Source organism: Manacus candei, unplaced genomic scaffold (genome assembly GCF_025592945.1).
Source record: "Manacus candei isolate 608988 ecotype Guabito, Panama unplaced genomic scaffold, ASM2559294v1 h1tg000021l, whole genome shotgun sequence".
Taxonomy (NCBI): Eukaryota; Metazoa; Chordata; class Aves; order Passeriformes; family Pipridae; genus Manacus; species Manacus candei.
Window position 1 is genome coordinate 2,066,190 of NW_026138069.1, and position 23,834 is coordinate 2,090,023.

At 37.7% G+C, this 23,834-nt stretch overlaps 1 protein-coding gene across 8 annotated transcripts in view; it reads right to left on the reverse strand.

Annotated features, from left to right (window-relative positions):
• HDAC9 (histone deacetylase 9) overlaps nt 1-23,834 on the reverse strand; it is a 459,755-nt gene that overhangs the window by 124,574 nt on the left and 311,347 nt on the right. For all 8 annotated transcript variants that reach the window (XM_051785902.1, XM_051785904.1, XM_051785908.1 and 5 more), the window contains 4 exons: nt 20,113-20,290; nt 13,482-13,615; nt 5,685-5,805; nt 441-490 (listed from right to left, as the gene is read on the reverse strand). In XM_051785902.1, coding sequence (XP_051641862.1) covers nt 441-490; nt 5,685-5,805; nt 13,482-13,615; nt 20,113-20,290 — 483 coding nt within the window. The remainder of the gene's footprint in view (nt 1-440; nt 491-5,684; nt 5,806-13,481; nt 13,616-20,112; nt 20,291-23,834) is intronic.

Sequence of the window (23,834 nt, forward strand, 5' to 3'; positions counted from 1 at the left end):
TAGTTAGCAGCTACTGAGCCCTTTTCATGCTAGATGTTAGTTTTGGTAATTATTTGTCCTTTCAGAGAAATGTGGAACTATATTTACTTTTCAATAGTACACAAAACAGCTTCTCCAAAGCTCATTATGCTATAAAAATTGCACCCGTGTTACTTTCCTCAAGAATAGAGCTTACGTAAAAAAACCTAAAGTGGCACAACTAAGGAATGGGTACATTTACACGAAATGTGTTGCTGTCTGACTCTTCCATATGCTTATTGTAATGTACTGTCTTCTGTGTCTTTGAAAAAATAGTGCAATAATGGCTCAGGTTTCATCTCTTCGTTTTTTATCAGCTTCTGAAGACTTTGAACTGATAATGCAGTAGTTCTAAAGTATTAATGAATGAACACATATGTTGTGTGCTGTCCCTCTTGCAAAAAAACCAAACATATACTTACCCCAAGTCCCCCACAAGGCAACAAGGAAAATAGTTTTTGAGACACGTTTCCTATATATTAAAGAAAAAAGAAACATTAAGCATAATTTATCAAAATGACATTTAAATTCTCAAACAGTATTTCCTTATTCTTTACAGTAATTCAGATTTTATTATTACACTATGAAAATGCCATATATTAGTATAAAAATAATCACAACACTTAGAAATCAAATCAGCCACGGGAAAGTTAAGGTACTGTTATGCAACAGTGACAAATCTTAACATTGGAAAGCAGTATTTTTAAAGGAATGTAATGATCAAATCTCCACAGAAAGTCACTCTGAACTAGGGTGACTAATCATCCCGATATCTGTAGCTGATAAGCATCTTGTCTCAGCTAGTCATCTGAACTTCTTCGCCAGCTGGTGGAGTGAGGCAGGTACCTCCACCCAGCCTGGATGACTGATGGGATGAATTATACTTGAGAAATACCTGTTTCTTTTCACTGACAACAGAGGGAACTCTCATTAAACTTAAATGAAACTGTTCATTTCTTAAATTTGTCTCTCTGAAAGAGCTTTTCCTTTGAAAATTGCAGTCTTAGTCTTCCTATCTATGTAAAAATGCTATTTTCTTCATTTACATACCATCAATGAATATATATATTGTTTTAGTATTATTCAGTAAATACATTATACTAAAGGGAACAAAAACTTAATAAGCTCTAGAATCTAATTTCTAGCTAGTTCTGCTCTATATATTAGCTAATATAGGGTTTATCTTAATATTTATACTCTTTATTTATTCTTGGGGGTTTTTTGCATTTTTTGGTTTGGTTTGGTTTTTTGTACTACTAAATTCACTGTTTATCTTGATAAGGACAATATGAAAACTGGGTAAGGATCTCAGGATTTGGTGCAATTCCTGTCCCAATATGAAATCTGATCCTAAGGCAGCCATAGAAGAGAACATAAGCTTTTTCCCTGCCATATCACAGAACTGGCTTTGTAACCTTGCCGTCTGGAGGAAACATTAGACAGTGAATCACTTGAGTTAACCTGGAGGAGCCACCAATTGGGAAGGGACAAACACTGCAGTTACTCATGTTTAGCAGGTGCCAACAAAATGCATGAAGACAATTTTCAGCCATCATCTTTGAAGTACAAGAGACCAGACTGCAAGGTCTGAGACTAAAAAAGTGCTTTACACTTTGAGTAAAATCCAAGATGCATTTTTAACTGGCTTGAGGTCTTTGATCAGTTTGCACAGTGTGCCAGAGAAGACAAACAAAACCTCCTGTGGAGCTACCAGGGGAAATGCAGGTGCAGCAGCTATACAGAGTATTCTCATACTGTGAGTCCTGATGGCCCCAGACAAGCAAGGAAATGTTGGCTGCAGGAGATTGTCAGAATAGAGGTACAGGCTGGAGTTTCCAGAACTCTTGCTAAGCAGGTCCAGTGATCAATTTTTCACTTTTTACTGTGAGGAAGACGAAAAAGTCTTGATCAGGTAACTAAAAAATTAGTGCCGTTAAAGTGCCAGGAGACATTAATGGAATCATAAGATGCAATTTGAGATAACAGAAGGGATTTTTAGATTATTGAATGACTAGACCTTTTTTTCCTAAATTCCATTGCAGAGTTGAGACACAGGAGACAACACATGAATTCTCATTTACCTCCCTGCAGATGGGCTCATTGTGCATGGTAAACACTATTAAAAACAACAAACACAAAGTAAAAGCAGAAAAGCAGATGGTTAGGAGGAACTCTAAAATCAATCAAATGGTAGTACTAAAACAGGAGGAAACAAGCGTGTAAGCCTTTTCAGTGTATCAAGAAACTTTCCAGGATACTCACTTCTTATTGCATGATATTAAAAAAAAAGCAGTTGACTATGCAGAACAAGAAAAATGTTGAGATTTCATGAAAAGAACAATGGGGAAAGATTGTACTAAAAGAAAGTGAGACCATCACTTAGATAGCCTCACAAAAAGAAAAGAGCTCAAGACACTCCGCCAGAAATTAAAATCAATAGCAAAAAGCTGAAAATGAATTGAAATGAGAATCTCCCATGATGTTTGAAGTTGATGTCCCAAAAGATATTGGTTTACTTCAAGTCAGGTAGAAGACAAATTTTAAATAACCAAGCGTTTTTAGCTTTGCACTAGGGCAGAGTTTGAAGTCACCAGAAAATCACTTGAGATTCAGTACAACAATTTACTGATAGAGCTAGAAATGGTCCAAGATTTGTATTCTTAAATATCAATGCACAAAGACAGGAGAAGCTGGTTTGTCAAATTAGGTTCTGAGGCACCCCTAACTAACTGAGGTCAGAAGTCAAGGAAGCTGCTTAGGATGTTGACAGCTGGGGACAGGAAAAGTGATGGGCAAAAACTCACTTTCAAAAAAAATAAATTAAAAATTGTGGTCACTTTTAACCTGATTATTCTGAGTATCATCCCTCAAGAACGAAGCCTTTTCTGTTAAGTGTTTATTTCCTCACTAACTTGAAATTGCAATTGCATGGATGCTTTCCGAATGCATATTTTAGTTATACTCTAAATACTGACTCACTGTCAGGAATGTGTTGACAGTATATTTCTCTCTTTTACAAATTTTTAATCATTGGAAACTTGACTTTTAGTAACGCTTAATGACAGTTGGAGAAGGAAAAAGGAAGCAAATTTGTAAGGACTGTTTACTGTTCTGGCCTTGAACTTAGTCAAAGAGATTTGTAAGATTGTATTCTGTCCCATGAAACCATAATGTGATGTGACACTTAGCCTGCATATTAGTTTCCCTCGTGTCAAGACAATCGAAGTGCAACATAACATGTTGTTTAACATAACACACTAAAATACATCAGTCAAAATCTTAACTACACAATAGTGTAGAGGTTGAAGTGATCAGTTGGAAGAGATGCATTTGTAGGCCCTGATGCAGGGCAAATAAAACCAAGAGTTCAAGCAAGTTTATACTTGTAAACCAGTAGGAATAGGTGAACAATAACTGTGTGCATAATTCTCACTGATATCAGTAGTTTGCAGTCATTTTGTTATGCAATCTTCCAGAACAGAAGAAAGAAAAAAGAAAAAGAACTTCAGACAAAGCACATGTACTCTTTTGAACAGGGAACAAACTCTTTTCTGGAGCATGAATGGAGAAAAGTGATGCCTCTGTCTTTCTGAATGGGTAGAGGAGTACAGAAAGGAATGATTAGGTCCTCTTTTTCAATAGGATGCAAAGCCATTATTTGATGGAAGTATTTCTTAGAAAACAAAATACACTTTCATTGAAATAGAAATATTTTCTGAGACAATGTTGTTATTGACAACATTTTTTAAGAGAAACATTTTCTTTAGTTTTTTTCTCATTTGGTACACGTGAATTTCTGTACTATAACAAGATGTTAATTTTAATGTCAGGATTGGCTTGCTTCAACCACACTGAACTGGGGACAACAAAAGGTGGAACAGTCACACTGCATTTTGGAAAAGTGTAAGAGACAATTAAGTTCCTTTATCCAAGAGTCTGGAAGCCCAAATGATTAGAGCTTCCAGCCAAAAAACAGGCACATGCAAAAGCATGTGGGAATGGTGTTTTATTGACTGTTGTCTTGGTAAATAGCCATGTGAGATGCAGCAAGAAAACATCCTAGAAACAGAGACAGAAAAGGGCATTGAGCCAAGGATACACTCAGAATATATTCTAAGACTGTGATCTTGATATAAACTTAGAGAATAAACGTTTTGGACTAAGTGTCTAATAAAAAAGGCAGAGAGTGTCAAGGAAAGAACTGTGGGTGAAGATATGTGTTTCTGAGATAGGGGAAACAAAGCTTTCTGCATTCTCTGTACAGCTGCAGAAGCACAGTTAGGGTACCTGGGTCCATTCCTTTTTTCACCTTGTATCTGCAACTGCACACTGCATCCCAGATGCTGGTCAACCCCTGAGATCCAAAATTGGAACAATATTTTATATCAATGTATGTTATATTAAATAATGTGGAAAATAAAATTAAGTAAACAAAAAAAATTAAATTAAATGCTTGACTGTATCAAAAAGAACATTTTGACAATGTTGATCAAATCAAATCAAAATGTTTCCAAATTTTAATTTTACAGGAATTTAGAGCTTTTTCTTGGAAACACCTTTTTTCTTTTCTTTTAAAGGAGGATTTCCTACCTTAGAAATTCAGGCTCCTCAGAACCTATTATACTGTAAGTATTTTTCAGTTTTGAGGTTGCCTCGGTTAAAAAGATGTACATATATAAAATTGCGATCAAGGAATTTTTCATATCTACTCTTATGACTTACTTAAACAACAGTCTGCCTTACAGAAGAAACACTTAGCATTGGTTTCCAAAGCAAAATAATTACTATGTATTACTAGAATTGTGGCAGCAGTTTCTTCAGTTGGCTAGTGTTATTTTTGTTTGGGTTGGATTTCATTACATTTAGGAAAAGCTCCAGATCGTAGAAAAAGAGTTATAAAAATAACTGAGAATTAGAATGTTGCATCCGATGTGCTGGGATATAAAGGGCAGGATTTCACTCACAGATTATTTCCAAAATGCACTATTTTTTTATATGTTTCTGACAAATAGGTCTGCTTCATGCTACACTCATGGCAGAGCTCAATTTAATCCTACTTTTATATTATAAAAGGCACTGAGCATTGGCTATGCATGAAGATATTTGGCCTGAGAAACCTGTTGGTTTTCTGCTAATCTGTACACCCATAGTGGCATTTAATATTTTAGTGTGTTTTCCCCTCCCATTATTCAGAACATCATATCCTGCGTAATGGGAAGGCATTAAAGTTCACTTATTAGCAAAACTTAGGCATGCTATCTGCAATCAGCATGGCTGAAATAATTGAAATAAAGCAAATGAGAACAGCAAACAAGCAATTCTGACAAGCAAGTGTATCTTAAATTCCTGTTTTCAAATCAGAGAACACAAGGAGATAGAATTCAAAATTGCCATTGACCTCCAATGGAGAAAAAATTACAGGAAATGGTTAACACTGATGATTTTTGAAGCCAATGAGGAAAAACTTCTATCGCTGCTTTCCAACCCGTGCATTTTGCTAAACTGTATTTGGCTTCCATTGTAACATTCTCCTTCCACATAGCAATGCATTTGGAAAAAGTGAATTTTTGTCACACCGCTTGCCAAGTGTTTTAAACTGACACCAGCTATGACTAATGACAGTGCTGGAATGTGCTGTTCTCGGTAGAATAGAGGCCTGTACAGACCTAGGAGTTTCCTGGGGTCCAGCTTCTGTCTGTTCAGGGGACTGGTGCCATACAGCAGTGAATGATGTTCAGAGTGAACCAGCTGTATTTCTTCCAGACTGGCTTTTCGACCTCGAATTCGCTGAAAGAAAACAGCAGAGGCCTACAATATTCCACTGACAATATTTAGGGAGAAGAGGAAAAAAAAAAAAGTAAAGGTCCAAAATAACATTTAGTATGATTAATAATGGGTTGAAATTGCGTCATGCAGGAATGTGACACTGATTTGTTTATTAAAGTAATGCTATATGAAAAACAAATGTGTGTGTGCTTTATCACAAAATGCCTCACTTAGTAGAGTTAACCTAATACAAGGTTTCACATACAAGAAAAAGAAAAGATTCTGCCTCTTTTCTACGTAATGCATTAAGAGATACAAACCAAAAGGTAAAATATTTCTTAAGTAAGAAATCTGGTTAGGAAAATATCTAATTTAGAGAGCGAAAAATTATTCACACCTGTAAGCTGCAGATGTGTTTGGAATGAGAATTAATGTTTTTTGCATTATTACTAGTGCTTGTGATTTACGCTGTTAGGAGGAATATGGTCATAGTGAGGAGAGACAAGGAGAAGAAGTTTAAATGCTTTAATAAAATATTTCTGTATATTTTTAAGTTTTTAATGTATGATTAATATCCCAGGATCATTTTTGCTGTTACACATGCTGACTCACTTGCTTCCTTACATTTTTGTAAGTGAAGTTTGTCTCTTTAACTGTTTCTTCAGCCTGTACTCACCCCATGTAAATCAGTGTTAAAAAATCTGGGATGTCTCTCTACAATCCATTGAAATATAATGAGTTTAGGAAGGAAGGAAGATAGGGAGGAAAAGATAAAACTAACACTTTCAACAGATACATACATCCTTGTATGTATTTGGAGTTACAGTTTGTCATATTTATTTCTCTGTTTATGCTAGTGCTGCACAGCTTTTGCAAACACAGCAACATGAATTAGATTTTGTTTGGGATTGGGTATAATAAACAGCACTGTCAACAAAGTTCTGCTCCCAAGATCAACTTTCCTGTTGATATTGGATAAAGTGGAGAGAAAACAGCTTTTTTTTAAGGTCTTGGACCCTGTTTGCAGATCTGGTCCTTATGAACACCTAGGGCAAAACCTCTCACAGCTTAGACTGTGGATCTGTCCAACTGTCAAGGTCTACAGATAAACAGGTATAAAAGTTATCTAACTAGATCACCCTATTTTCGAGTAGACTGATTAACATGTTACAGAAATGCCTATTAATTCTAGTTTTATTAGAGGTTAAGTTGCAATTCTTACTGTATCCAACACCTTGTCGTACACATTGGAAAGCACCAACCTCTGCATTAAGAGAAGAAAGCAATATTATAAATCGAAAATGTGCACTACAGAAGAAAGGAGCTGCCTGGGGAGTGGGGGGGGTGGTGTCAGAGGAACCGTGCACAGTTTATATTGAGTTAAGTAGTGGCAATTTTTTCTGACTAATCAGGAAAAATATCCTAAGAGTTAGAGATAGATGACTGTGGAACAAGCTCCCCCTCAGGGAAATGGTGGAAGCCCTATTTCTTGCAGTGTTTAAAATTTGACTAGATACAACAGTGGAAAGAACATTTTAGGGAATGATCCAAGAACTAAATGACTTAATAAACCCTTTTTCATCTCTAATTTCTTCAAGCCTCTCCCAGTCTCACATGAGAATTTGTAGCAGTGCACTCATATCCTTTTAACGCAGAGTTGCACAATCAAAATCAGCACATTATGTGACTTCACGGAGTCAGTAAACTCTGTAATTGTTCTTCTGGGTCAGATAAAATATTTTTCTTCACAAGTGAGGTGACTGGTAACATTTATTCCTTCATCCATTCTCATTAAGGTCTATGTTTCTAACAAGCTACTTCAAAATCTGTATACCCAATTCTCCACAGGAAAACTGGGAAGGGAGACTGACTTTCAGGACAAATAAAATAAATGTATCAGAAAAGTAAGGAGGAATTTTATGAAGGTCCCATCAAAGAACCTTGAGCAAAATACTCATTCTGGTCATATATTTTCTACAAGTTATGCAAAAACTTCCAGATATGTTTAAGAGTTAATTGTCTGGTTTTTTTGGGGGGTCTTAAATGCCATATTCCTTTAACTATAAAAAGACCCACAGCTAGCCACTATTCTTACAATGGGGTGATCTGTCATATTTGGTCTGGAAGTGGTCTCCCAAAATGTTTTGCCAACAACCTACCTACTACCCAATATCACCAACCAAGTTCTCTAGGGCAAAAATAGGTTGTGCAGAAACAGGTTTGGTGCAGAAATCAAGTAACACCAAACAGGACATCCCACTCCAGGCAGCTCTCAACACTGAGGTCCTTGGAGTGCAGCCATCAGCTGAGCTGCCAGGGCAGGCAGAGCCCAGATCTGCTCTTTCTTCATGGTTTCTCAAACTCTAACCTTCATCATCAAGTACATTTACACCATAGATGTCAGGAGGAAGGGGATGGGTAAACAGTGCCCATCTGTGCTGTTTCTGCATTTCCATCTCCTCATTTAATGTTCCTTTCATCCCATCCTTGCAGTATCTCTGCTTGTCAAGTCATTTTAATGAAAGTTAAAATCCCAGCTATCTAAGGCTCTACACAGAGGAAACAAAATTGCATTAAAAATTATCTGTAATAATTTCTAAGAATAGCCCTTCTCACATAATGATGTCAGCATTTAGCAGATCTACACAAGCATATGTCCTAAGTCTGTTGCCAGAGTCTGGAGTCATGTAATTTCAGTTATGCAAAGTGATAGTTTCTGGCTCTCACTAGCATGAGTTATCAGACAACAGAACATATGCATGTGTATAACTTTACACATACACTTTTAGCCACATCTTTTTTTTATTTTGAAGTGTCTTTCTTAGTTTTCATTGACCATGGGAGTATCAAAACCGTAAAATGTAGCAGAAAATTGGCATAAAGCCAGTAAAAAAGGAGAAATAGCATAGGAGAGCATATGAACAGTATCTGTTTCATTCAGAGGAATTTGAACACTACATCCACCCATCTACTACATCTTTAGTAGAAGGCAAGTCATCCTTTTCTAATATGCATGACAATTTCTGTGTTGGCTTTGTCCTCTAACATATGCAGTTCCCTCATCAATAGAGAAATTTATGCATCTCAGGAGAGCAAAATACTTGCACCTGACTGCTTAAAAAAATCAGTCTAGTACTAGAAAGTTATTCTCCCCACAACAGGAAAATGCTTTGATCTTTCACAGAATTTAAGGTCAAAGAGAACTGTCTTGTTTAGTCTTCTGTTTAAAATAGACCTTTAACATTTCACACAGGTAACCTCTATTAACCTGAAGATTTTGGTTAGACTTTCAGCAGACTAAACTCATGCACAGACAGAGATTCAAAAAGACAAAGGTGATGCTGCCTGTTTCTCTCTGCTAAACTATCAGGAATTTACATAGACTAAGGAATATTTCTCACCAGGGTCTCAGAGTAATGTGTCCATTGCCTATACTGCAGCTATTTGTATGGAGATTCTCTCAGGCTATCAAGTTTGTAAACAAGGTCTTCAGATTTTTTCCTGCCTTTCTGAGATTTCTTATAGTTGTTAAATTCTCTTTTTTTAAAAAATACTGACAGCATGCCTTTTGCCAGTCAGTATACCCACACTGCTTGTGGGTATATTGCTTGTGGGTATATACCCACAGTCTCCATTCCATTCCATCATGTGGGAATTGCAATCATAGCTCTGACACTCATGCACCCACATAGAAATGCATTTATCTCTTCATATGTTTTGGTCCTCCAGTGCCTAACTTGAATATGTTAAACACTCTGAAGATTTTTGCTCTTAAAAACAGAATAACTTTTCCTTTATTATGTAATCTTCAGTGGTAAATTGAGGTTCAAAGGGTAGAATTTTTTCATATATTTCAGTCTATGTGATCTGGCAGACTCAACTTTAAATTCTTTCCTTCTCCCCCCATAAGATGTGGACGGCAGGAGGTGTAAGATGCCTCCCTAATCCAGAAAACTACAAAAATGCAGATCAAATTCCAAGCTGAAAAGAAATATGTTGCTGGACCACAGGAAGTAGAGGTGGGGGCACAAAAGTGGACCATGTCTACATTCTTCTTTTCTTTTCTAGACCTGTGCTGATCTCTGTAGCCTGATGTCAGTCATGTGTACACAAATTATGGCCCCAAAGGAGTTATGTAAATACTTCCTCTCCCTAGAACAAGTGGAAAGTAGACACCACTACCAAAACATAATTCAGTCCTTTTTTTGTCCCAAAGGTAGATTGCCTAGGCATTGCTATTTACCAAGGGAAAAGTGCAAAAAAAAATATAATGGATGTTTTTATGCCAATCTTTGCATCTTTTAGCTGCCCTGGTCTGCATTTGATAACTCTCTGTTCTACATTTGTCAGCTTTTAACAAACACTGAACAGGCATTTCAGTAAATATACACAAAGCTTTTAAACTAATCCAAAAATATTGTGTCTGAATTTTATTTTTCTAATATGTATATAGCAGGGCTATAAAAAAGTTCCCTATGGGGGTGGGGGTGGGTGGTGTGTGTGTGAATACTTCATTCTCCTGCCCTGGACTCAGTCGGGGACTGGTGTTTCAAATCTGGCTCTCAAGGGCAGGCCATGGTGTGAATGTGTTGCTCCCTTGTCTTGAGGAAGCTGATGGGGGCATTAATCTGTCTGTTTGGAAAAATGATATGATTAAAAAAAATAATCTGAAGACTATACTAGTTTTCTCGATGGAGGAAATATCCTCTAAACTCTTGTTTGAATAACTAGAGTTCATGGCTAGAAAGACAAAATACAGACTGCAGAAGCAAGTCCTCTTGGCTGTGTCTGCAGCAGTAAACTAAGCAGTGCCAGCAAACATTCCCAGGCAGAGAAGCACAGTCATCTGTATTATTAAATTGCTAAAGTGGTCCTTCACACCGTTTTGGCTAAGCAGCAGCTAGCACTCTCCTAAACAACTTCCAGACATGATATGGTCACTGGCATGGGCCAGGAAGCATTCCTGGTAGTTTGAACATGGGGCTTTCCATGCCAATGGGCTGCAGGAGTGGAGAACAGTCTCAGGCACATTTTATTTCTTAGCAAAGACACAGCTTCGAGTACCCCATTCAAACCTTGTTATGATTTTATCAAGTTATATTTTAAAAATACAATGGGATAAATATGAGCAATATATATAGGCAATATATAAAGATAATTGATTAAGCTTAGATTAATCTAGCTAAATTAATCTATGAACTGCAACAAGCATGGTGTCAGCCTAGTATATATGACTTTCATCATCCTATACCCAGTTAGTGATGACGATTCTGTGTATACTTGGCCAAAGACCTTAGCTGTGTGAGAGGAGTTAATCCACACCACATGACTTAGGAAGCACATATAGCTCCCTGCTATAGATAACAAAGATTGTATAGATACAGGTTGTTCATTTTCATTAGGGTTTCTTGTTAAATTAAGAAAATAGGGAGGGCCCCCTGGCACAAGCCTGTGCGTAAGGATACACATACTGCAAAGTAACAAGATCTGAGCTACCTCTGACTGAACTACCTTTGATCCTAAAACTCCTCAGCAGAGAAAGAGCAGGACTGCAGCCCTCCTGAGGGACTACTGTTTTAGTTAGAGAGGAAAAAAGAAGGTTCACAGTTACTGCAGAGGATTTCCTAGGCGGCTGTTGCACATTTCTGTTCTTAAGCTGCTCTTTAGACTTAGTGTATGAGGCAGTGCACGTGGCAAAACCTGACCAGTGATCTCTCCCCTCCTTCTGACAAAAACTGTGGGAAATTATAGTGAGAAATTGTATTAAGAGATACTAATGTCCATGAGGGGGCTTTCAGAATTCAGCAGAAGAGACAGTGCAGTTGTCCATGATGCTTTGACTGCGCATCCTCAGTGTGGTATATTCCAGAATGCAGCTTAATGGTGGCCTTTTATATTTTGGATAATGAAATAACCTCTCCTTTAGTGACACGAGTTATCTATTCAGCTGAATTACTTTCCTGAAGAACCAGAGCACCAATTAAGTATATCACTGTAGCCTTCCTTATTTTGGAAAGTGAGCAGTTTTAAGCACTTGTTTGATGTCAGGCAAGTGCTAGATAATTCAGTGAAGCAAAGGACAGATTGCATCAACAAATGTGATCCTGTCTTTAGCTACATAAGAGGATCTAAATAAACACCAGATCTGCAAACCAGCTTCACACTGAGATTCCTCAGTTTTATCATCAGTTTCCATTTTGACAGCTCATTTCACATTCCAGCCTTATTTCAAAGCACACAATTGGAGTCAAAATTAGCTGAATGCTGTTCAACATGAAGTGATTTATTTCCTTTCTGCCCCCTCACTGGATTTTGCAAGACCTAATAGGCTATATTTCAGTTTTTGAAATTGAAATTTTTAGAATTGCAAGAGGAAACATTAAATCTTCCAGGAAACCCTTGGACTGCATGCACCTCAGATTAACCTATACCACTTTTCCATTTTTCACCTTTTGCAGATCTACACAATTTACTATTCATCAATATCTGTTTGTTACTGGAGAAAGCAGTACACAGTAGGACACTGCATTTTCTTATTTTCTCTCTCTTGTCTTTTCTTTATAATATGGAGTCTGGAGTCAAAAAAGTAACTAGGCTTTATTTTAGTAAAGCACTCAGCTGCATGTTTAACTTACTCTTTAACTATGTGATCCCACTAGTGAAACCACTCATGTGATACGTGGCCTTAAGGGCCTTGCTGAAAGAAAGTCTTCCTGAAGACTGAAAAAAATTATCCAAGCTAAAAAAAAAAGAATTAGCCTGTTAGAGTGCTGCCATCTAGTTAGATGAGTGTATACAACAAATCCATTTACAGTGCTTGCAATATCTCACTGCCCAGTATGCTGGGCTGCCTGCAGAAAGTCTTCGTGGACAGTCACTAATAGCTGTTCGAAGGGATATATTGAACCAGTTCCTTTGGGTTTGTAAAAACATATGCATGCATAGGAGCCCTGGAAATTCTGGGATCCTGCAAAACATAAGCAAATTTGTGCTGAACTTTGTTAACTTGTGCTGCAGTGCCATAAGCACCCGCAATTGCCACAGGCTTCTGCAGAAAGTTGACAGTGCTGCACAACTCACAGGAAGCAGGGAATGGTAGGAAAAAGTTATTTTTAACTAACCCAAATCATATATGAACATCACAGCCCATATTTGATTTAAGCATGTTTTAATATGCAATTTTTGAGGTAAATCAAAGCAGAAGAAAATTACACATTTGCTCTGATATTGCCTAGAAGATTGTGCTTGAATGTCTTGGGGTTTCACATGGGACTTGTTATATACCAGGCAAATGAAAATGCTGTGAAAACAGACTTTAAAGTCTGAAATTAGACTTATGGAGTGATACAAACTATGTTAAAAAACAATGTTCTGTGCTACAGAAGTAAAATCCTTAGCTGTTTGAAAAGTTAAGAACTGTGTTATTTGAAGGACTGCAACTGCTGTTTGACTACTGCTTGTCTACCTTCTAAAGGTGAGGAATAATCATGTCTGGATAAATGACTCTGTGTAAATTCTTTATTTTCTGATTTGGGAAGTGTGCTTTCCTTTAATGCATTAATTTAATATTGTCAGTTAAGACCAACTAATTCCTAAGACAAATTACTCTCTTATTACAGAAGTAAGACACATTTAGCATTTAATAAATTTGACATTTACTTTAACAAGTCAGGTATCTGGTCTTAACTCTTAATTACCTCGCACTTGTTTAGCAACCCAGTTTCTTGCAGCCTTGACCAGATGCTTTGGATTCTTCCAGCATGTTCAGGGTGATTAGCATAGTTCCCACACATACACTGGTGCTTCAGCATCAGACTGTCATACACAACACCTTCAGCACAAAGACAGCAGAATAAGAAATAATAAGTGAAAAAAATGCAAATTATACCGTTCCCTGTCATGCATACTGTAGCAAAACTGGATTTTATTTGACAATTAGAGCAAGGTGAAAATCAAAGAATCACAAAGTCGTTTAGGCTGGAAAAGACCTCCAGGACCATCAAGTCCAACCTTTGACCGATCTTCACCTTGTCAACTAGACCATGTCACTAAGTGCTATGTCCAGTCGTTTGTTGAAGACCTTCAGAGTTGGTGACTCCACCACCTCCCTGGGCAGCCTGTTCCAATGCCTGACAACCCTTACTGTGAAGAAATTCTTCCTGATGTCCAACTTGACTGTCTCCTAGCATAGCTTGACAACATTTCCTCTTGTCATGTCGCTGGTTTCCTGGGAGAAGAGACTGACCCCCACCTGGCTCCACCCTCCTTTCAGGTAGTTGTAGAGAGCAATAAAGTCTCCCCTGAGCCTCCTTTTCTCTAGGCTAAACAACCTCAACTCCCTCAGCCACTCCTCATATGACTTACTCTCTTTGTTGCCCTTCTCTGGACCCAAGTTCCTCTTTCCTTTGTGAGACTCTGAATTTTGATTTACAAGGGATATCTTGTGATTCCAATAAGGCAAAAATTAATTCTCAAGAAATTATATTAATAAATACAATTAAGTGTAAAGGAGAAAGGAAATGGAGTAGTGTCTCGTTAAAGCTTTTATGGCTAGGAAAAAATCAGTCTTATTACTGAATCACTTGTTTTCTTTTTCTCTAGTGGGTAAGCTTAGTTGAATCTGTTAACCTATACATAACAAGAAAATGTTATATATTTATAGCAGTGTAAGGAAAATAATTCAGTAAAACCTTTTAAAATTTTAAAATAAATTTTGAAATGGCAATGCCACTCTGCATTTGTACTGCTTAACTAATACCATATTAATTCCAGATCTCAAAGCATATCAAATGAAAGTTTCAGAGAGTTGAAACAGTGGCAGCCAGAGTCCTTTTTCATTAAATGAAAAGTTCCACCCACTACTCAATTAGGACCAAATCCTGTTGTTTGACTGCAATGCAAGGTACCTTTTGAATTTTCTATAGTCATTTATTTAAGGACAGAACAGCTTTATACAAAACAGCTATCAGTATCACATTGCTCTGTAGCTGCGTATTGGGAGCCAAAGAGAAATTTTAGTGAAGAGGCTCAAGCTAAATTCAATTTTCAAGGCTTTCAAACCAAGTCTGAAACACTGAAAAGTTATTTTCTTTATTTACTTGTTGCTTGCATTTCCCTTAAAAATGTCTGGAACAACAATTATTTTCCTTACCCCTGTGGACCATTTTCATTTGGGAAACATTTGGATTTTTCTTCCCCTCACAGTTGAAAGGGACTTAAATTAACAATTTCTGCAAGCTGCAATATTTGGCATTCAAAACCTCTTTCTTATGTGCCACCACTACTGGGGATGCCAACACAGTTCTGGGAAAATTGTGTTAGCCTGCTGCTGAAAAGTCAGCCAGTGAAGAAAACACAAAATTGAAGTCCAGATTCAACAACATGCCCAATACGACCTTTATTTAGCATAGTTCTTGAATGGATATTGAACATCAATAAAGTCTTCAAAAGCTCTACTGAATAAGAGTCTGTATACATTGTGGGCAATTCAAAGTTAAGGTTCTGAGATAATTCAGTTAGAAGCTGGCCAGAAATTATGCAGCTCGAGAAATATTTATGCTGCCATATTTCTTAGCTCATGCACTTCAGAACTGATCCTTTGGGATCTTGCTATTTAAGCCAAGATGATAATACAACAATTATGTTTAGCATAAGGAGAATGCAAACATAATATCTAAGTGCAGCATTACTAAGTTTATGCTAAATTATTATCTAGCAAACATGATAGCTCATTAGCAATAAATTCTTGTTTACTTTCTTGTTTTGTTTTCTTTTAAAGAAAAAAAAAGGATAACCAGTGAAAATCTGGAGCTAATAAACTAATGCAGCTTAAAATATCTGCTGGCACTGTCAAAGTAGTTAATAATTTCCTTTCTCTGCAGTTCTTTGCTGCTCTATCATGAGGTTTTGTAAGTTGTTTGGAAGTATGCACGCAAATAAGTGCATGTTCACATACCTCGCTTTCCTTTTCTTGGCACTCAAAGTTTTAACTTCTACAGTCTGTTGTCTACCCATGTTGTAGTTTGGCAGTGGTCATCATACCAGTAGATTAGAAAACATTTCCTCCCATCCCTCTGACTAACAGAGAAGATGTTCAGATGCTAAATGTACATGCATCAGAACTTTCAGAAGATTTTAGTCAGAGTGGGCAGTTATAGCAAATGGATTTGAATGGAAACACTTGTTAAACGGTAACAAAATTAGCTGAAAGTTGAAAGTATCTCCTACCTGCCACTCTTTAAATACATTTTTTAATTTTAATTATTTGAATAGTCCAAATAAAATATGTATATATACTATGTTATTGTTACACAGAATTGAGTGTAATAATGACACTTTTTGATTACCTATAGCAGGGTTGCAACCAATTTTGAAGTGAAACATTGAAATTGTATATTCAGGATGCCTCCTCTGGTTGACATAAATATAAACATCCCCGTCTTAGTGCATAAGTATTTTTCCCAAAATAGAATATAACTAAAAATGTAATTTTATTGTACATGGGTTATTTTGTCTGAATCAAAAATCAGTTTAATCAGGTCAGGTCAGTATTACATGGCAGAAGCATCTGCTCCAAACTTAATTACTAAGATATTTGCACCGAGTGTAAAATTTTTTTCTAGAAGGATTAATTGACTTATGAAAAGACTAAAATATATGTTTTCATTTATTTGCAAGCATTTAAATTGGTTTAGGATGTGCAAGTGATTCAGATGTGTGGCTGCTGGTCGTACAGCACATGTGCTTGATGCAATACCAGAATGCTGCAGTAGAGTTTACTGCTAAAAATAGCCTATAGGATTTCCCTGACAGGATTCAGCTAATAATCTCCCCACCCCCACAAAAAAAAAAAAAAAAAAAAAAAAAGAAAAAAAGAAAAAAAGAAAAAGAAGGGAGGGAGGCAACTGTTTTCAATTGCAGACTGCTGTGAAATATTAATAAAATATGGTTATTCTGTCTCTCCAGAACAAATGCCTGTAGCCAGATTCTGCTCTCAGATTCCTTGTGTAAATCTGAGCAGCTCCACTGAGACTGGTGGATTTATTCTGGATTTACACCAATATTACTGAGGTCAGAATGTGGCCCTGATGACAGATGGGAATGGTGCCACCACTGAACCATATAATGATAGGGGACACTGGACAAAAGTAACTGAATTTGCATTCAGTCAGTAAAAACCAAGGTTTTCCTTGTGGGGACTCCCTAGCACTCATTCATTTCCAAAATACTTTATTTGGGTCAGCTTCTTTTAATAATATTTTAAACAGAGGGGAGAGCAAGAGATCTAAAAATCATTGGCTAACAGCATGCTTTGAAGAAGATTAATTGCCCTGGAGAACAACAGTACCAATAAGAAAACCCAAGGGAAGAATATCTAATAAATTATTCCAAAGAAAAATCTGAACTAAATAATATCAAATATTCTGTGAACTGTCTAAATGAAAATTAAGTATACTTTATCTTTTTTTCCATCTTTAACTCATTATTTTGTGCATATATTGTGTAGTATAGCTTAACTCTCTCACAACAATCATCATTCTAATTCCCTTCAGGTATTTGGCTAAAAGCATTTTCTCTCATGACTCACAACAATATAGGCTCATTTTGATGCCCCTGTAATAATCTGCCACAACCGTTTTCCTGCTACCTATTTTTACATTAATTTTTGGAGTCTGAATTCGACCTCACTTTACGGTGTACTAGAATTTTCTCCCTTTTCACCCACCCATTCCTTTCTTCCATGCTTTTAAAAATGCTAGTGTTGCAACTGCTGTGGACAGTTGCTGGTTGCATTTTGTGCTCTCTTAAGGGAGAAAATCACAGAACCACAGGATAGCTCAGGTTGGCAGGGACCTCCAGAGGTCTGTAGTTCAGCTCTGCTCAGAGCAGGTCAGCACTGTGATCAGACCAGGTTGCTCAGGACTTGTATCCTAAAGGATTTTGGAAAGGCTGTATAAGAATGGAGAAAAACTGGGTCTGGGTTTATTTCTTTCCACTGATGAATGAATAAATGCTAGAGCACTATCCAGATCCACAAAATACTATGCACAAAAAAAGCCATTCTATACCATAACATACCATATGTTAATAATACACAGGTTGATCTATTTATTTACAGAAACTGTATTAGAACTGTTAATGTTGGAAAGTCTCTGTTCATTGTCACTCCAAAGGTGTGAATCTCATAACCTAGAAAATAGCTCTATTTTCAGTGTACTCAGAAACTGCAATGATAAAGCTTTTATATTTGTAAGTCTGTAAGCTCAGACACGTGTCAGGGAAAGAGATTTCTTCAAGCAGAAACAAAAGGTTTAATTGTAGAGGTATGTGCTCTGTTGGAGCTGGTCCATCAGCCAGGGGGTACTGGCTGTTAGCGTAGATACAGCTTGGAAGCAGCTACAGCATTGCACTGTCTTCAGCCACTATCTAGAGAATATGAAATAAATGAGGGTACAGAGCAGAAGTGGAGAAGCAGAAGCATAAAGTTGTAGGGCAGGTGAAAATAGGAGGGGGGTACTTTTCAGTAATGAGCAGAGATGATTATCTTGAAAGAGCAATGGTGGGTGAAAAAAAATTCAATAAAAGAAAAACAAGGCTTCAAGATAAAGATGTTTCAGATTTGGTGAAAGGAATTCAGTGAAGGACTGAGAATCTCTGTTGGAATAAGATAGGGGGTTTTTTCTCTCTTCTCTCTTTCTGGTGTTGTTCATGTAGCAATGTTTTACTGAAAGGATAAGATTAGACTCTCTGCCTAATCTTAATACACCCTGACTCTGCAGTTGCAGTGTCTGTATTTCCATTGCTGACCCTGTCAGGTTTCGTTGTGTCAGATTACAAGCCAGGGATGTCCAATTTCCACCATCTCCATTCAGTGTTTGTCCTACGTAATTTCATTCCTTCTCTTATTCTTCCATCTCAGCTTCACATTTTCTGTCTTGAATAGTTCCACTGATGCCATAAGTCCACATATCTACATAACCCCCTTGACCCAAGTCCCATTACTGAGGATTATAAAGGGACATGTCAGTAAACCTTAGAAATCAGACTGAAACAGCAGCCTTTACATTTGTAACTTCATTCAACTTTTTCAGTGAAACTGCAGATTTTTGAATGGAACAGTGAAGCCTACACACAGTGAGCTGACTTTTGGTGTGCTCTGTGAATCTCTTAAAATGAGTTTACTATGTTTTGGGGACTCTATGAACCACAACTAGAAAAACAGTGGCCTGGTTTAATAATCCTGTCTATATGCAGTTGTTCTTTTTGCAGAAACTCATGGAAAGTGAATTAGTATGTTCCTTTCTGTTCATTACCCAACAAGTAAAAACAAACTTTTGCTTTCCAAGTTCACATTCTAATTGGAAAGATGGGAGGGCATAGTGTCTCACACAGTCATATACATTGCCAGTTAAGGACTCTATCCTACATCAATCCATGGTCATGGCCTGAAAAGTTGTAAACTTTCAGGGCATGGCAAGTTCCGACAGCTGATGTGAAGGAATTAATACTTCTGGCATAAACATTCACAAACAGTAACTCCAAGTATTTATTTCCCCTTTTTTTATGCACAAAGTGAATCTTAACTTCTAACCATGCTCTAATGTTATACTGACATTCAGGCTTTTAAAAAGATGGACCTTCATGGAAAGTTAGATTACCCATAATAAGAAATGAGGTTTCTGTGGTCATCTTCTTTTCCTTTGACTGAAGATTTTTGGGGTTCCAATCACTTTGCTTTGGACAACCCAAGAGGTGCTCCCTGAGTGACTGGAATGCCCAGGTCCTGACCATAAAACCTGCCTCTGTAGCCTCCACTCAACCATTGAAAGATGCAGGAGTTGTATCCAACATCAGCTAGTCATCCCTACAGCTTTGCTATTTCTGTAGAGAGAGTGACCTTGCAGCAGAGACTGACTTGTCAAATGAAGACATTTAGAATTATATCGCAGTTTTCCTCCTTACTGGTGGTCTTTCTTCAACTTATTGGTGGTCTCTTTACACAGGAAACGAGAACACCGAGAAAAGAACTAGAGAATAGGGAAATGAAAGAAAAGCTACAAATGACTTAAAGGCACCAAAAATGCACCTGTTGCTATGTTGCCAGAGCCAGTCAATGATAATAATTTATGACTGTGTGAATATTAACCCTGTGATTTATCAGCTGCACTGGTTGAGTTGGTGCCAGTATAGCATCATAAAACAGAGGAGCAGTACGGCTAAAACTGAACGCATTGCTGCAGGAGGTATTTGAGGCATTTAAGTCTGTTGATCCCACATGAACAAATGCATTTGCCCTGCCTATTAAAAGCAGTCTTTAGGGAATCCTACCAGTCGTGTAGACATGCTGGCTGGGCTGGTCCGTGTCTGGGTGAGGTAATGTGGAATCAGTGGGGGAAGATGGGGTCCCGGACACCGGTTGATGTTTATCTAATCCTGCCATGCCAACTGTAGCCATCTGAGCCTGGTAGATTTGCAACTGGTGGACATGCCGATGTGCCAGGAACTCCTGTTTCCAAGAAAACAGCACAGTAGAAAGAAATGTGAGACGGGATCAAGTGAGACACTGAAGGAAACATGTCAACAAATTAAGTTCATTAGGTCAGGGTTGTAATAAACAGTGTGGACACCCACCCTCCAACTCGCACCTAAGCCCCAGTCAATAAATCCATTCAACAGATGTTTTCACACTGACAACGTGGGTTGCTGATTTTGCTGGAGAGTAGCTGATGGCAGGCAACCTGTCAGTTCCCCCTCACAGAAAAGATGGTTTAACATGCAAAGGCTTGTAAAAGACAGAGATTTTCTAATATATTGAATACATAATATGATGTTAGAATATGCATTTCAGGATCCTACAGAAACAAATTTTAGATTTTCCCACAGCACTGAAAGTGAAAAGTGGTGCTCTTACTACTCAATACCAAAGGAGCAACTGTGAATCAAGCTTCTATAGAGGACTCAGTTCCCAGAGCTCCCGGGAAAGTAGGAACAATTTGCATCTAAGTTTTCACAAATCATTTAGAAATTCCGGTGTTGTTACATGAGATTCCACTTAGGAACCATCTTTTTTTGTCATAACTGCTGCTGGCTGTAGGCAGTGCAAAACTCTTCAGGGAAGACAGGCAGGTGTGAAAAGGCTGTGACAGAGCAGAAAGGAAGATTTTCTCCTCTGTTTTATTTGTCAACAGATAATCACTTTTGCCGACATGACAAAGGCTGAAACCCTGCTGAAGCCAGTAGAAACCTTGGCATTCACTCACTCCACAGAGTAGGATTGCTTTCCAAGCCCTTTTCTTTCTGCTTTTCTCTTTTTGTGCTTATAGTCCTAGACCCTCAACACAAAGTGAATGAGAGAGATTTCCAAACTATTTAATATGAATTCAGCTGAAATTCACGCTTGTGTCTTACAACTGCGGGCTCTGTTTATCCTCATCTGGGCTCAGTATACATATAAACAGGCATATATATATATGTATATATATGTATGTATATGTATATATATATGTATATATCTGTGTCTCTATCTTTTGTTTTGTTTTGTTTTTTAATCTCAGTAACAATTAGCAGTGCTGTATGTTGTTGCTTTGGACAGCAGCTCGGAGGCCTGGCCTGGCCAAGGAGGGATTGCTGGCTGCTCAGAGAGGTGAAGCTGAGTTCAGGCTGTGTGGGAAGGCGGGTGGGAGTACCCAGGAGTACCCCAGCCCCTCGTGCGCTGCAAAATAAATCGACAGCTCCTGGGATGTGAGAATGTCTACCCTGCATGTAATGAGTCCTTTATGCAAACAAGTGCTCATCAACAGCAACTGAAATGAGAACAAATGCCTTAAAAGGCAGCCTCAAAACCCACATTAATATCTGGGGTCACCACTTCAGTGAAAAGACATAAGGTCATGGGAAGGGTAAATCACCTGGGACCTTGTCATAAGTGACTAAATAAAGAAAGAAAATATGAGTAAGCAAAAAGAGGTTTTACAATAATTATCTTGTTTTGGAGTCATTGAATCATTTCCCTTTCTTTAAATACAATCCTCAGCTTTCCCTGTTGCTTTTTTAATGTATATACTGTTAACTATTCCAGGAGGTATCTCTTTTGTCCTCGTAGGCATACATATCTTTTGTAACCTTTGCTGGGAGTACCTGTGATTGGAGAGAAGTGAAGAATGCAATGACGCTATTGTGTTGAATATTTCCCCTGTGGAGAACAGAAGCAAATACATTCCTTTGTGAGAATTTAGCATTCATTTTCCTCAGTGCTTTCTTTAGTGGTCAATGAAGGAAGCACAGGAGGCATTTTGCTATCTGTGGCATGATTACTCCCTGTATCCTAGGATTAAGTGGTGAGAGCAGCACTGTCTGTCTGATGCTTCTGTATTCACAGTCTCCTGCTTACTCTTTTAAACTGTTGTTTGAGCAGTTTCGAAGAAGTCAAACTCCTACCTGCAGAAGCCATTCATCACACAGAACATTACTACCATAAAGGAAATCAGCAGAATACTGTAATTTCTGCTGCTCTTCTCAACCTCATAGGTTGCCTTCACTGTGTTAATTAAATAGCTGGTACCTGTGTATAGCTGGTATCTTTGAGCAAGGGGATTTTTGATACTGTCTTTCAGTGTTCACACTAACTGTCGATAATTCATTGAGTTCACTTGTCTGATAATTACTAGAGTACAGAAGACAAAAGGGGTTGTTCCCTTTTGGAATGCTCTTCAAACTAGTAAGGGTGTATCACTGGATTCTGGCTTTCTTCATTAAACAGTATTAGTTAAGTATACTTCTTAAAGAAATCTTGGAAATTCAGATATCATTGAGGGGGGACTGATGCTGTGCACAAATGTTTCTGTTTGGACTTTTCTCGGTGCTGACTGACCCTGAGGCTTGCTGACAAGGCCTGAGGGGCCTTGTCTGCCCCTCTTTCACTTTCAGACCTGAACTTCACTTGTATGACACCCGCCCAATTTTTTTTTCAGTGAAGCTGTAAGTTTGCCATTCATTTGATATCTAAAATATAATCTTTCCAGGTCTCTGATCTAAAGAAGTCAATTTAAGTGATTTTTTTGTATGGTGTCTTGAAGAATAAAAAAATGTTTGGAACACCACAAAACATGGATAACTTGGGAAGATGTTCCTATCTGTGCTTCTAAAATGTTTGTGTCAATGTATGCAATAGAAACACTATTTTTCATGCATATGAGCAAATCAAGGTAATTTTTTTTAATGCTTATCAGTCTGTGTGAACACCACCTAAACCAGACAGCTGTCTATTTCAACAACTTGTCAGAGACCAGGAAGACAGCCTGTTCTTGCTCTCCTGTTTTCCAGTTAAACTGTGTTTTGTTTATATCATTCTCCCCTCCTCAAATGAAACCAGATGCATCCTGAGTATTTAACACATGTTTATCAACCCAATCAGCTCAGGGAAGAAGAAATTTGTGGAGGGTTTGATGGAAAGTTGTATGACACCTGCTTTAATTTCTGAGGTCGCAGAAAATTATTTGCCTGTGAAAATCTTTTAAAATTTGTTAAAAGTACAGTAGTTTGTCTCTCCAAGCTTACACTGAGGCTTATGTTCTTTGGTGACTTCCAGATTCTTTAACTGTAATTTTAAAAACCCTATGCATCAGCAAAGTTTAGACTTGTTTAGATTTTAGTCAAAGTTTTACACTAACTTCCTGATTAGGTTTCATTTTACAGACAACAGGCACTTATGAAATGCATATTTTTTCCAGCCACCTACATATTTATGCTGTGAGCATTATAGATACTCTGTATCACACAGACAAAGGTTGTATGGATTAATGCAATGAGTAATGTGGATAATCAACACACTTGTCTGGCTCCCCAAATGCCCACCTGGCCTCTGGAAGGGATTAAAGCAATACAGTGAACTCATCTTCAGGTTTTATGTGCTACAGCCCTGCAAACACATGTCTATCTCTCCAGCAATATGACAAAAGCAGTATTTGCACATCTGCAGGGCTAGTGATTTGTGTGAATATATTTGGAGCATTTCTTATGTAACCCGAGCCGTTTCTGCCTGGCATGGAGCC